This window comes from Saimiri boliviensis, chromosome 16, assembly GCF_048565385.1.
Source record: "Saimiri boliviensis isolate mSaiBol1 chromosome 16, mSaiBol1.pri, whole genome shotgun sequence".
In the NCBI taxonomy this organism is placed as follows: Eukaryota; Metazoa; Chordata; class Mammalia; order Primates; family Cebidae; genus Saimiri; species Saimiri boliviensis.
In genome coordinates, this window is record NC_133464.1 from 13,837,302 (window position 1) to 13,851,543 (window position 14,242).

General features: G+C 46.4%; 1 protein-coding gene across 2 annotated transcripts in view; it reads right to left on the reverse strand.

Annotated features, from left to right (window-relative positions):
- Positions 1 to 387: 387 nt before the first annotated feature.
- CLYBL (citramalyl-CoA lyase) overlaps positions 388 to 14,242 on the reverse strand; it is a 290,952-nt gene continuing 277,097 nt past the window's right edge. The window contains exons 8-9 of one of the 2 annotated variants that reach the window (XM_003928221.4): positions 1,503 to 1,622; positions 388 to 515 (exon numbers count right to left, since the gene is read on the reverse strand). In XM_003928221.4, coding sequence (XP_003928270.1) covers positions 1,527 to 1,622 — 96 coding nt within the window. In that variant the 3' untranslated portion in view covers positions 388 to 515; positions 1,503 to 1,526. Of the gene's footprint in view, positions 516 to 1,502; positions 1,623 to 6,868; positions 11,427 to 14,242 lie in introns of those variants that run through there. The other variant, XM_074387482.1, reaches the window with a different exon arrangement.

The window sequence follows — 14,242 nt, forward strand, 5'->3', positions numbered from 1 at the left end:
ACTGGGGTGGGCGGGGGGGTCACCTGGTGGCGGTGGGATTCTGCGGCCGTGCTTTTGTTGGATGGTGCCTCTCCTGGTGTCTAACCTGAGCTCCACTCACCTCTCGGGCTTCCTGTAGGAACTGCAGGAAGTGGGGAAGAGGAGAGCCCTGGCTGGGGCACACGCTAGGGGCCTCGGAGGAAATAATCCAACAGGGCGTAGGAGGAGGTGAAAAATGAAAGTAAAAAAACAACTGTTTTCTATTTACAAATTTAAATAAACAGAACAGCCTTCCCCGCGGTGTTTGTCTAAGAGTAGCAGCGTTGCTGCTGTGTAGGTCATGAAAAGGTTGGTGTAGAGTTTTAAACTTCCCATTCTGTTAATTTCTTAAGGAACAGTCGTCCAGAGTCTCGGCACAAAAGCTCATGATTTAATGAGGAACAGAAACAAAATCTCTGATTGTTGGTGTTTCAAACTTCATTGGCGTCCTCTGGCAAGCACGAGTTGATCCCTCTGCAGCTTCAATACCCTTTAGCCTTCAATATAAGAGTACATGCTGAATAGGGAACAATGGCTGGTTGTTATGTTTATTTACCCTTACTACAAGCTGGGTTAACCTCTTCAAAACAGCTTTACTAAGCCCGTTAACCACACCACCCATCTGACCTGCAGCCGCATCTCTAATGTGATGCAAATCTCGCAGGGGCCACATGCACCAGCTCGGGTGCATTGTGTCTTCTGAGACGCTACAAGTTTATGACTGAGGGAGTCCTGTCCCGGCCATACATTTCCAGGGGGAAGTGGCCTCAATGGCAAACAGTTAAAGGGGAAAATAAAGGGGGAGAATGGACCATCTTGTGTTTCTGCACATTTAGTTTTAAATTGCCGGTAATGGTTGGCCTACAGCCTTCACCCAGGATGACAGCCTTCCTGTTCATCATCTAGCAGTTCAAGGAGTTGGATGTTTCATTTTGGGGGTGGAGGTTAACAGTAACCAGTTTTGAAAGTTTATTTTTACAAGGTATCTTTATAAGCCAATGTAATACTTAGTAACCTTTTTGATGCCATCTCTGTTGTTTTATCGGATTACTAGTAAAACAGACATGATCCCTTAATGTTGTTACTATTTTTTAAAGGCTTGGCCTTTCTGAAAATTGTCTGTGGTGTCAGCTGTGCAAATGAACGAGCCAGAAACATCTGCTAACATGAGAAGGGTGGGGGGAATCTGTCTATTTGGGAAAGATCCATTTCATTCAAGACCGACCTTCCCCTCACAGCCCATCTTGCCCCATGACTTCATTCCCCTGTGAACTCATAAGCCCATATTTGTAATACACTAAAAACGACAAAATCATAAGCTTGGATCCAAAAGGAAAAACGGGGAATGGCCAGTAAGACGACAAGAACAAAATCGTGATTAACATGAACTGTAAATGAAGTCAGGTCCCAATCTGGCATCCTAACAAGTTGCCTTGAGTATTGTGGTTTGTCTTTGAGAAACCCACTGTATATGTTCAGCCCACCTGATGAGAGCTTCATTGAACAGATCATTTTTCCTTGATGGAGGTGGCAAGCGTAACAATGTTCTGGGCCTGCTTCAGTAACGGCATGTCGATCATACTCCCTTGGAAAGTAAAGGCTCCCTGGAAAACAGAGAATACAGACTTCCTGCAAGAATGCTCGAAATTATCGGCTTCCTTTCTGTGCACGCTTGTACAAGAACATTTTAGATTCCACCTGAATTATACTGACTTTCCTACCCAACTTTTGAGAAAGCCAAAGTAAATTACATAGGAGAGTTTTCTTTTTTCCTCCTAAAGAGGGGAAAAAATTAAAAATCTTCAGCAGTTTAAGGAAGATTTAAGGAGAGGAGATGAAAACACATCGGACACAAGACAGGAAACTGTTCCGTTAACTTGAAATCAAGCAGAAAACATCTGTGGAAGGAAAATGTAAATACTTCCCTATATATTTTTGAAATATTATGTAGAACTTTAAAAGCAGAGATAAATTCTAGCAACTAATTATTGTTTTAAAAAATTGTACCATCAGGTTAATGGCAGAATCCTACCACTTTGCTGTAACATAATTGAGAGGTAACATGATAAGGTGATGAGAAAACGCAAGGTGGGATTGTACTGAGTACAAAGAGATGAGTCTGTTGGCACACACTTACAGAAGACGACTAGAATTACCAGGGAAGGCCGGGTGCGGGGGCTCACGCCTATAATCCTAGCACTTTCAGAGGCCAAGGTGGGTGGATCACCTGAGGTCAAGAGTTTGAGACTAGCCTGGCCAACGTGGTAAAACCTTGTCTCTACTAAAAATACAAAAAAAAAAAAAAAAAAAAAAATTAGCTGGGCATGTGGTGTGTGCCTATAGTCCCAGCTACTTGGGAGACTGGGGCAGAAGAATTACTTGAACTTGGGAGGCGGAGGTTGCAGTGAGCCAAGGTCACACCACTATATTCCAGCACAGGCAATAGAGCAAGACTCTGCCTCAAAAATAAATAAATAAATAAATAAATAAATTACCAGAGACATGAGTCTGTAACAAATAAATCATTGATCAGTTGAATGTTGAGATGGGAAGGTATTTCTGAAATCTGAAATAACCACATTTTACAGATTCATTTTTTAAAAACTTCTACCATATTTATATCGAATATGTCAAGTAACCTAACCCCTGTTCTAGATGAGGAAACTGAGGCCCAGAGTGGTAAAAGAAGGAAAAAAACGATGTAATCTTCCAAGGTCATGTGACTAGGAAAAGCTAGAGCTTGGGCTGACGCTTGGGTCTCAGAGCTTCAAGCCTTCCTCAAAGATTAAGAAGACAAGGTAGCTTCTTTAAATGCATCAGCAAAAGATAGATTAAATGGACAGGAAGCAGTATGCTCAGAACCCAGAATTAATGCCTGGTTATTTGTGTTCTTTTCACCCCTTCCCTTTGCTGCTTACCATCATAGCCCTTCATTCTAATCCACCCCGCTTCGACCTGTTGGCAAGGATGCTGGTGTGAGTGGCGTGCAGGGGGTCCTTTGAGATCTGGAGGTGATTGGGGCAATCCTAATGCACACTGATGATGGTCCATTTGCATCTACTGCAGCCCATTTTCGGATTTCACAAGTACTGCTTCCCAGCAGTCAATGCTGCTGTTACTAAGTGCTGCCTGGATCGGAGTGCTGGGCCGCCATGACGAGGGCTGAGAGGTGGTCACTTACGGTTATGCACAGGATGGAGATAAAGAAAAATGGGGGAATCCTTAGCAGTGACTCGGGGATTTACCTTTTGATTGAGAGGCATTCTAAGCCTCCTAGGATTAGAATTTTTACCAGCAGTGCCCAACCTTCTCCGCCTTAGAATGATGACGCTTACTCATATGAACACCTGTGTGGCCTAAATTCCTGTACTCCAAGTCACTTCCCAGCCCTCTCGTTTTTACTGTTTGCACCCCCAGATTGTCCTTTCCGTAATTTCATTCAGCCTCAAGCTAATTTTGGTCACCTCTATGACCAGGAGGAATTTTACTAATTTGGTTGGAAGTTCCAATTTGGTTGGAGGTCCTGTAGGTTGGTGTTTCATGGAGATCAGGGCCTGGATCACATGCTGTTTTACAACGCGATCGTCTACTTTTCTTATCGGAGTAAATGATGAAGACCAAAGGCCTCTTGGTTATCCGCCCACCAAGTGGATTATGGCCCCGTAAAACAGCACGTCTGTCCTGTTAGGCCTTAAACAATAGGCTGGGCAGATGAAATTAGCATAGATGCACGCAAAATCAAAACAGTGCGCAGAGAATCCCAACGGTGGCCTTGAGTCTGTACCATGTTCCCGAATCTGCTTTGGGTTCCACGTGCACATCAAAGATTAAAACACTTGATGTCGTTTTTCAAGACTGGGAGATCATTTCTTCTATGGTGGCACATTTTGCTTGATTTTCTTTAATGAAGCTTAAGGTGCAAGACAAAATGTGGCATTTTTGTTCTGTTTCCTGCTTCTCTGCAAATGGAGGATGTTAATGTTATGAACGGGACTGCCTAACGTGAACACCCTCAGGCTCTGACATACCCACCTATGATATGGGTGGTATTTTTTAACATACGTATCTATAGGTGAGATGACAATAGTCTATTGGTCAGGATTTGGAAAAATGCAGTTCATCAAAAGGCTACTTGGATTTTTGGGGAGGGTTTGAAATCTTCCTTAATGATTATATTTATTTATGTATTTTTTGAGACTGACTCTCATTCTGTTGCACACGCTGGAGTGCAATGGCGTGATCTTGGCTCACTGCAACCTCTGCCTCCCAGGTTCAAGCAAATCTCCTGCCTCAGCCTCCCAAGTAGCTGGGATTATAGGCGCCTGCCACCACACCTGGTCACTTTTTGTATTTCTAGTAGAAACAGGGTTTCACCGTGTTGGCCAGGCTGGTTTCGAACTCCTGACCTCAAGTGATCCACCTCCCTTGACCTACCCAAGTACTGGGATTACAGCGTGAGCCACTGCAGTTGGCTTTAATAATTACGATAAGTTTAAGTTTCATAGCCCAATGCTCTCCTCAAAAACTGTCACAGTGTTTCAAAAAGTACAAAGAACTTCTATCAGCTTGAAGTTTCAGACTATAATTTCATTTAAAATGCCTTTAAATAGTAAATTCTTCTTCTTTTTTTTTTTTTTTTGAGACGGAATCTCACTCTGTCACCCAGGCTGGAGTGCAGTGGCGTGACCTCGGCTCACTGCAACCTCTGCCTCCTGGTTGAAGCGATTCTCCTGCTTTAGCCTCCGGAGTAGCTAGGACTACAGGTGCACGCTACCATGCCCGGCTAATATTTTGTATTTTTAGTAGAGACGGGGTTTTACTGTCTTAGCCAGGATGATCTTGATCTCTGGACCTCATGATCCACCTGCCCTGGCCTCCTAAAGTGCTGGGATTACAGGAGTGAGCCACCGTGCCTGGCTTTTTTTTTTTTTTTTTCTTTTTGAGACGGAGTCTTGCTCTGTTGCCAGTCTGGAGTGCAATGGCGTGATCTCGGCTCACTGCAACCTCCCCTTCCCAGGTTCAAGTGATTCTCCTGCCTCAGCCTCCCAAATAGCTGGGACTACAGGTGTGTGCCACTCACTGTGTTTGGCTATTTTTTTTTTTTTTTTTTTTTTTTTTTGTATTTTTAGTAGAGACAGGGTTTCACCATGTTGGCCAGGCTGGTCTCAAACTCCTGACCTCAGGTCACGAACCACTGTGCCTGGCCTCATAGTTAAATTTTTTTTTTTTTTTAAGACGGAGTTTCGCTCTTGTTACCCAGGCTGGAGTGCAATGGCACGATCTCGGCTCACCACAACCTCCACCTCCTGGGTTCAGGCAATTCTCCTGCCTCAGCCTCCTGAGTAGCTGGGATTACAGGCACGCGCCACCACGCCCAGCTAATTTTTTGTGTTTTTAGTAGAGACGGGGTTTCACCATGTTGACCAGGATGGTCTCGATCTCTTGACCTCGTGATCTACCCGCCTCGGCCTCCCAAAGTGCTGGGATTACAGGCTTGAGCCACCGCGCCCGGCGCTTAGTTAAACTTTTTAACCCCCTTGTTCCTGTAATAATAATAGCTATAATTTTTTGAGGAGTTCCTAGTCTGGGGCCTGTTGCCTGGGACTTTACATGCATTATTTCGTGTAATGCTCATAACAACGCTTTGAAGTAGATACCATATGTATCCCCAGTAAAACTTTCTCTTTTTAGTTGTGGCAAAAACATATAACAAATAATTCACCCTCTTAGGCATTTTTAAGTGTACAGTTTAGTAGCGTTAACTCCATGTACATTGTGCTACAGATCTCCAGAGCTTTTCCTTCTTGCAAAACTGAAACTCTGGAGGCCGATTGCGGTGGCTCACGCCTGTAATCCCAGCACTTTGGAGGCCAAGGCAGGTGGATCACCTGAGGTCAGGAGTTCGAGACCAGTCTGGCCAACATGGCTGAAACCCCATCTCTACTAAAAATACAAAAATTAGCTGAGTGTAGTGGTGCATGCCTGTAATCCCAGCTACTCAGGAGGCTGACGCATGAGAATTGCTTGAACCCAGGAAGCAGAGGTTGCAGTGAGCCAAGATCATGCCACTGTACTCCAGCCTAGGTGACAGAGCGAGTCTCTATCCTTAAAACAAAACAAAAATCCCTGAAACTCGGTATCTATTAGACAATACCCCACTTCTATATCCCCTGGCAACCACCATTCTACTTTTGGCAAAGAATGCCGAAAGTAGAATCCTTGGGTCTCACTCTGTCACCCAGGCTGGAATGCAGTGGTGCCAACATGGCTTATGCAGCCTCCACCTCCCCGGCTCAGGCCATCCTCCTGCCTCAGCCTCCGGAGTGCCTTGGACCATAGGTGTGCACTACCAGGCCCAGCTAACGTAGAGACAAGGTCTTCCTATGCTGCCCGTGCTGCTCTCAGACTCCTAAACTCAAGTGATCCTCCTGCCTTGGCCTCCCAGAGTGCTGGATTACAAGGCATGAGCCACTTTGCCCACCAGCATTCTACTTTCTTTCTCTGTGAGTCTGTACCCACCCCCTTTTTAATAACTGAGGCACAAGGAGCTTAAGAAACGTGCAACTTGGCTAGTAAATATATAACGGGGCCGGGCGCGGTGGTTCAAGCCTGTAATCCCAGCACTTTGGGAGGCCGAGGCGGGTGGATCACGAGGTCGAGAGATCGATATCATCCTGGTCAACGTGGTGAAACCCTGTCTCTACTAAAAATACAAAAAATTAGCTGGGTATGGTGGCGCGTGCCTGTAATCCCGGCTACTCAGGAGGCTGAGGCAGGAGAATTGCCTGAACCCAGGAGGCTGAGGTTGCGGTGAGCCGAGATCGTGCCATTGCACTCCAGCCTGGGTAACAAGAGTGACACTCTGTCTCGAAAAAGAAAAAAAAAAAAAAAGTAAATATATAACGGAACAGGGATAAAGCTGACTGTATCTGATGCCAAGTCTGTGCTTTTAGGGTGATTGAAAAGGGTTCTCTGAGTGTGTTCGGTGACTCCCTGAATCAGAACAATGGGTAGGTGGGGGGGGTGGGCGCTTGTTAAAATGCAGATTCATAGGCCCAGTCCTACGTGGTTTGTGCAGAAAGCCTGGAGGTTGAATGGGACTCCTCTGGTAATTCTAGCGTAGGTTCATGTTTGAGAACTTCCATATTTTAGCTCCCCGGGTAGAAATGGTCAGGCCAGCTTGGATATGCAGGTCTGTAAAGTGAAGAGCCCTCTTGCAGCCTTTTGTAAACGATACTTTTCTCTTAAAAGGCATCCCCAAGATGCCAAATGGCAGAATTTTCTTAGGTTAGTCCCCACTTATCCATTCATCCATTAAGTATGGACCAAGCAGCTCCTTTATGCCAGGCCCTGGTGAATCGCTTGGGACAGTGAGAGGATGAGACGTGGCCCTGCCCTCTGGGAGCTCACCATTTGTTGGAGGGGATAGGGAAGGAAGAAGCAGGTGCTACCGACGCAACAAAATCGGGGGAAAGGACAGGGTGGGAAGCGCAGGGACGAGCTGAGGGCCTGAACAGCTGCACTTCTTCCCAATCAGGGCCATCTGTGCGGGACTGCACTGCTCACATAGATATGACACTGGGTACCTAGAGCAATGCCAGGCATCCCCCCCCGCATTGCTGTGGAGCTCCGGACACAATGGGCTTTTATTGACAGTTACCTATGGTGGTGTTGGGATAAATCACTGGTCAATTGCTTTGCACATCTTAATGTGCACGTGTCTATGATTTCAAACTCCTGGCACACGTTTCTTCTGCATAGGAAGGAAACAGTCGCCATTGGACTGTAGCTTTTCTGACATCTTGGCCATTGCCCATGGATAACGTAAGCACTGACATACCATTAACTTTACCAGACCCTGAAGTTCTTCATGAAGAGGATCTGACTTAAAATTTGATAGTGAAAGTAGTGATGGCGGCGATGATGACAAGAGTAATCACATTTATGCGGAACAGTCACGTATTTTGCATTTCTGGTACTTAGTATGAAATTTTTTTCTCCACAGTCCTAAAAGAGTAATTTTCTAGAAACCACAAATTTATCTAAGTCTTCCCCCACTCACTTGTTTCCAAGTAACTTCTGTGGAGACGGAGGGGGTGCCTTCTGGCACATTCTGATGACGGTGTTGCTGTGGCTCCCTGAGAGAGCTCTCTGTGAGAATTCACACTAGTGTTTGAATACAGCTGTTAGAATCCTTTTTTGGGGTATCACCCTTTTCCTATATGGTGCTAAGTCTTTTTGCTCAATGAACAAATGATTGGCCTTGTGGCAGTTCCCAGGGAACTGCTAACCTTCCAGCCGGTGTTGGCCATGATCAGAATTCTCCTTGAGATCCTGGCGATGCCTTCCACCGCTGCATCTCTCAGTCCGGCTGTGGCCTCCCGGGTTACCTTACCTCCTCTTCCTTACCTCCAAAGTCAACAGCTCCCTGAAACTCCTCAAAAAAGGGGAAGGCGATGCTCCCAGAGCCACTCTCATGGGCACTGTTGCATTCTTCTTTCCTGTTTTTCAACTTCTCCCACTTCAAGAGTCCTTGAAAAGGGCCTCGTGTGCCCTTGGTTCCCTCTCAATTTTTTTTGTGACATTCATTTTAAGGATGTCCGTTTAGGTGCCAGGTACCCAAAGCTCAGTGAGGCTTCCTGGCTCCAAGGCTGGCTCCCAGAGCTCTCAGGGACATGGTGCCGGGATGTTTATAGGGGGTGGCCCTTTGCTAGTTGGAATCGTGCTATTACCTTTCTAAAACAGATCTGATGGAATCATCCATCTGCTTTAACCCTGCCATGGTTTTCTTTGGACTCGCAGAATTAAGTGCAGTCTCTCAGTGGAGATCCAAGCCTGCCCACGACAGGACCCTGACCCTGCCAGCCCCGAGGCCTGTCCCCTGACACACTCTCCACCCTGCAGCACTGCCGCACGCCCTGTTCTCTCTCTCTGAAGGCCCTTTCCCTGTCTAGCAAACTCCTCTTTTTTTTTTTTTTTTTTGAGACGGAGTTTCGCTCTTGTTACCCAGGCTGGAGTGCAATGGCGCGATCTCGGCTCACCGCAACCTCCACCTCCTGGGTTCAGGCAATTCTCCTGCCTCAGCCTCCTGAGTAGCTGGGATTACAGGCATGTGCCACCATGCCCAGCTAATTTTTGTATTTTTAGTAGAGACGGGGTTTCACCATGTTGACCAGGATGGTCTTGATCTCTCGACCTCGTGATCCACCCGCCTCGGCCTCCCAAAGTGCTGGGATTACAGGCGCGAGCCACCGCGCCCGGCCATAGCAAACTCCTCTTGATGCTTCGAACTGTCGAGGTGTCACCTCTGTGAAGTGTTCCGAGGCCTTCATGGTAGAGCAAATCGCTCTCTACCCTTTCCCTGCACAGCTCCGGTATAGCCTACGTTCCCATCTAGTGAGATTATTTGTTTACATTGTGGTCTTTCTCGTAAGGCTGTGAGGCCCCTGTGGACAGGTGCCAGGCCTCGCGTGCCTTTGAATCCAAGGACCCAGCACCCAGTACCTGCTGGGTACATGGGTGATGCTATGTGACCGCTGACCTGGTGATGACAGAAAAGGCTCAATGCAAACGAAGCCAAGAGCAGCAATACCAGCCTGCCTGGATAGAGAGACGCAGGTTTGATAGTTGGTGATTTGGGTCTTTTTCTTTAACTTGGGACCTGACGAAGGGACTGTAGTTGCCTGGGCAAAACTTTGCTATCACACATACCTGCTGGGTCCTTAAGTTGCCTGGACATGTGCAGTGAGCTTTCTTCCCAGTTGGTCTCAGGGACACGGGGCTCTGCCTTCCACCTCATCAAGTTATGCAGGAAGCCCTGGCTCACACCCGTGCCTATTGGCTTCCTCACCATCTGACATGATGCAGAGCCCACTGTGTGCCTGGCGTACCGCAGGCGCAGAGACTTATGGCAGCAGGGAACAAGTCAGATGTGGTCCCTGACCTCACAGGGCTTCCATTCTAATGGGGGGAAGACATTAAACAGACAATGAAAGAAACGACTATTACTTTTGATGAGTATGAATGCTCAAAAAGCGAGGCACAGGGGACTTGAAGAGCAATTGACAGGGGACCTAACCTGATCAGGTGGGGCCTCCTGTGGGACAGGATGTTTAAACTGACATGTAAATGGCGAGGAGCAGCTAAGCAGGGGAAAGGGACAGGAGGAGAGGAGGGAAGGAAGAGAGACCAGGGCACATGATGGCTCTTTCTGGGGCACGAGCCGGGTGACCAAGGAGAGAGTGACAGGAGAAGACAGAATCACCCCAGGTTTCCACAAAGCTTTCCAGCTCCGAGCTCACCCTTCTCCTCCCCTTTATGTGCGTGTGTCTGTCTGTGCCCCTGGTCTGGTAATACTGGTCAGTTGGCCAGCACTTGCCGAGCCTCTGGCAGGATACCACGGCTGACCTCAAAACTGGTAGTGTTGGGGCCAGTATGGTAGTGTAATCCCAGCACTCCTGGACTAAGTCAGGAAGATTGCTTGAGCTTGGTGAAGGCTACAGTGAGCTGTGATTGCACCACTGCACTCCAGCCTAGGTGACAGAGTGAGACATTGTCATGAAAAAAAATTTGTCATGTTGGGCTGGGGTCAAGTTAACTTGTGCAAGTGACTTAACAGTTAAAGGGCAAGTGAGTTTATGACATTTGTGGTGCTTAAGGGACGAGGAGCTGCAGAGGAAAGGAGCCATCACAATGGCGCTGGTTTGGCCAGGGAAGGGCTTCAAGAAACAGGTACTTTGAAAGTCAGCTTTAGAAGGTCAGGGATGCCAGGAGAATGTCAGGAGAGGGACATGGGGACTGGAAGCTGGACATAGAGAAGTGTGTGGCATTGGCTTTCTCTGGTTTGCAGGAGCCTTATGTCTCTGGTCACCAGTGACTTAACAGACACACAGCACTAAGGGGTATGGTAGGAGACACTGGATCTTTCTGTGGTACTGTCTATGACTCAAAAGTGGTCTTCTAGGGCCTGAGGACATGCAGCCTACTCAGCCTAAATTAAAGCAATCTGGAAGAGAGATGACATTTACAAATATTGGTTCTGCTATTTGTTAGCTACTTGACTTTTCTTGTAACAAAGCACATAATTACTTAGTCTCTGTTAGATGAAGCTGGACTGGAAGCCAGTGGGGTTCCTCTGTTCTTGCTACGTGGACTGATGGGCCCAGATTTGCTCCTTCCTGGATCTCAGACAGAGGAAGTTGAACCACCTGTTTCCTTTCCTTCACTCTGGATGTTTTTCCTCTGTCCAGAGGTGGTCCGAGGATCCAGTGATGGGGAAGCCAAGAGCTGGGCTGGGCTGGGCTGGCCGAGCCCTACCTCCGAGTGGGACAGCATGGATATGGATGGTCTGGCATTGGCTTTCCGGGCATCAGGGGCGGGGCTGAACTTGGGGAAAGGATGTCAGTTTCCTTGAGGAGGAAAACAGGAAGATTGTCTTAGCAACTGTAGCCTCTACTCTAGTTAACTATACCTTCATTAAGCCCTGGAATGTTAGTTTCCAAGCTGAATATTGGAGGAGGGTAATGCCATTAGGAAGACCATTATCCAAAAAAGAGGTTTCATTTGATAGTACTTTATACTATTACTCTCTCGCTCGCTCGCTCTCTCTCTCTCTCTCTCTCTCTCTCTCTATATATATATATATATATATATATATAATTATTATTATTATTATTTTTTGAGACAAGAGTCTTTCTTCTGTCTCCCAGGCTGGAGAGCAGGGACATGATCACAGCTCACTGCAGCTTTGACTCCCCAAGCTCAGGTGGTCCTCCCACCTCAGCCTCCCCACTGGCTGGGACTACAGGCATGCCCCACCAAGTCTGGCTAACTTTTTGTATTTTTAGTAGAGATGGGGTTTCGCCACGTTGTCCAGGTTGGTCTTGATCTCCTGACCTCAAGTGATCTGCCTGCTGTGGCTTCCCAAAGTGCTGGGATTACAGGTGTGAGCCGCTGCACCTGGCCCAAAATATTTTCAAAGACGTTTTCTCACCTATAGTACAGAGGCATGATTATTTTAGTTTTACAGATGCAAACAATGAGGTTCAGTACTAGTTAACCTTACAAAGGAACTTAAGAGGACAAGGCTAGAATCTAAGACTTTTCATCCCAAAGTTCAAATTCTTGTTATTATTCACTGTAACCCAAAATATGGCTGTCACTGGTATTTGGGATGATTACAGAGAAAATTTGAATATAGTTACCTATTTATTTTGTATATACTATGTATTTTAAATTGTACTTAATGTAATTTATAAAAATAGCATATGCAAATGATTTCAGAAACATTAAGATGAGGCTAAAAAATACTATAGATAACGCAGATCAGCAAATATGTGAAATTGCAATTTTAACAAGTAAAATACAACATTTTTCATCCTGGGCTTCCATTTGAAAGCTCTTACTATAATGTATTAAATGCCAGAAATACTAGAATTCAATAATACAATATATGACTGACATTTTAAGTCTTAAAAACACTGAAAGCATTTGTTAGGGAGAATTAAAGGTGGTGACATTTGGTCCTTGTATACAATCTGAATATCAGTAACCCTTTGTTTTATGGATAAACAACTTTAAAAATTGTCATGAAGGCTGGGCACAGTGGCTCATGCTTGTAATCACTTTGGGAGGCCAAGATGAGAGGACTGCTTGAGCTCAGGAGTTCGAGACCAGCTTTGGCAATACAGTGAGACCCTGTCTTTTCAAAAAATAAAAAAAATTAGCTGGGTGCGGTGGCATGCACCTGTGGTCCCAACTATTCAGGAGGCTGAGGTAGAAGGATCACTTGAGCCCAGGAGGTCGAGGCTGAAGTGAGCCATGATCACACCACTGCACTCCAGCAACAAAATAATACACTGTCTCAGTAAATAAATAAATAAACAACTGTCAGGAAGATCGTAAAATAACATGACTGAAGACTTAGAAAGTCTAGAACGTGTTTTTCTTCTTTTTAACACTTTAAATCAGGCATCCCCAAACTTTTTACACAGGGGGCCAGTTCACCGTCCCTCAGTCTGTTGGAGGGCCGCTACATACTGTGCTCCTCTCACTGACCACCAATGAAAGAGGTGCCCCTTCCTGAAGCGTGGCGGGGGGCCGGGTAAATGGCCTCAGGGGGCCGCAGCTTGGGGATGCCTTCTTTAAATTGTAGTGATAATTTGATCAGTATTTTAATAATATTTTGAATTAAAATTCAGCAGTCATTCGTTCCTATTGTCAGGTAATTTATAGATGCTAATGTATCTCTACGTGAAATTTCTGATAGTTCAACTGAAGTCATTCAACATGGACACCAATTCACATTTTGCTAATCTAGGATTACCAGTATCATGGAATTCAGATGGACGATGTTCCATGGCCTTTAAATAATTCCTAAGAATAATTCCTAATTAAATAATTCCTAAGAATGTAACAGTGGGAATATCGGGTTTGGGGTGGGATGGGTGGTGGTCATTATGCACCTGACTAGGCAGCACGGTGAAAAGTCAGGCAGGAGCAGCATGTTGAGCTGGGGAAGGCCCCGGAAGGCAAAGTCTCAGAGAGGGTGCTGAGTTTGGGGGTTGTGCAGAAGTTTGGGGGGATTCTGCACCCTGGACAGTTAGTAGATCTGTTTTCCAAGCTCTGCAAGGTGCAGAAGCCTGGAGAAGCTCCTCTTTATCCCTCCCATCCCTTCCCCTGTAGCTCTCTGGTTTTTACTCAGAGGGCAGGGCAGGACCAGGAGGGGCACGGAACGGAGGCCTCCTGTATTCCCAGGGTGGCTCCACCTGCCAGGTCAGTGACAGTCTGAGTGAGTGCGGGGAATCATCAGCTCCATGCAGAAATAGGACACTTTCCAGGATGGGCACAGCCTGTGGTGGCTCTCAGTAGCCTGCGGCTGGAACGAAGGAGAACAAAGATCCCCGGGAGAGAAAAGATCGGGCCTTTCTGGGGTTTCCCTTAGAAGCAGCTTCATGCAGAGGTTAGGGATATGGACTTCGGGCTCCGTTACACCTGACTTTGGATCCAGGAATGCCTTTTCCTAGCTGTGTGACCCACAATGAACAAAGCTACCATTCCCAGCTTTGATTTCTTCATCTGGAAAATGGGGATAATACCGCCCCGTAGGGCTGTGGTGAGGATTACATAAAATAATATATGCAAGGGCCAGGTGCAGTGACTCATGCTTATAATCCTAGCACTTTGGGAGGCCGAGGTGGGAGAACCACTTGAGGTCAGGAGTTCA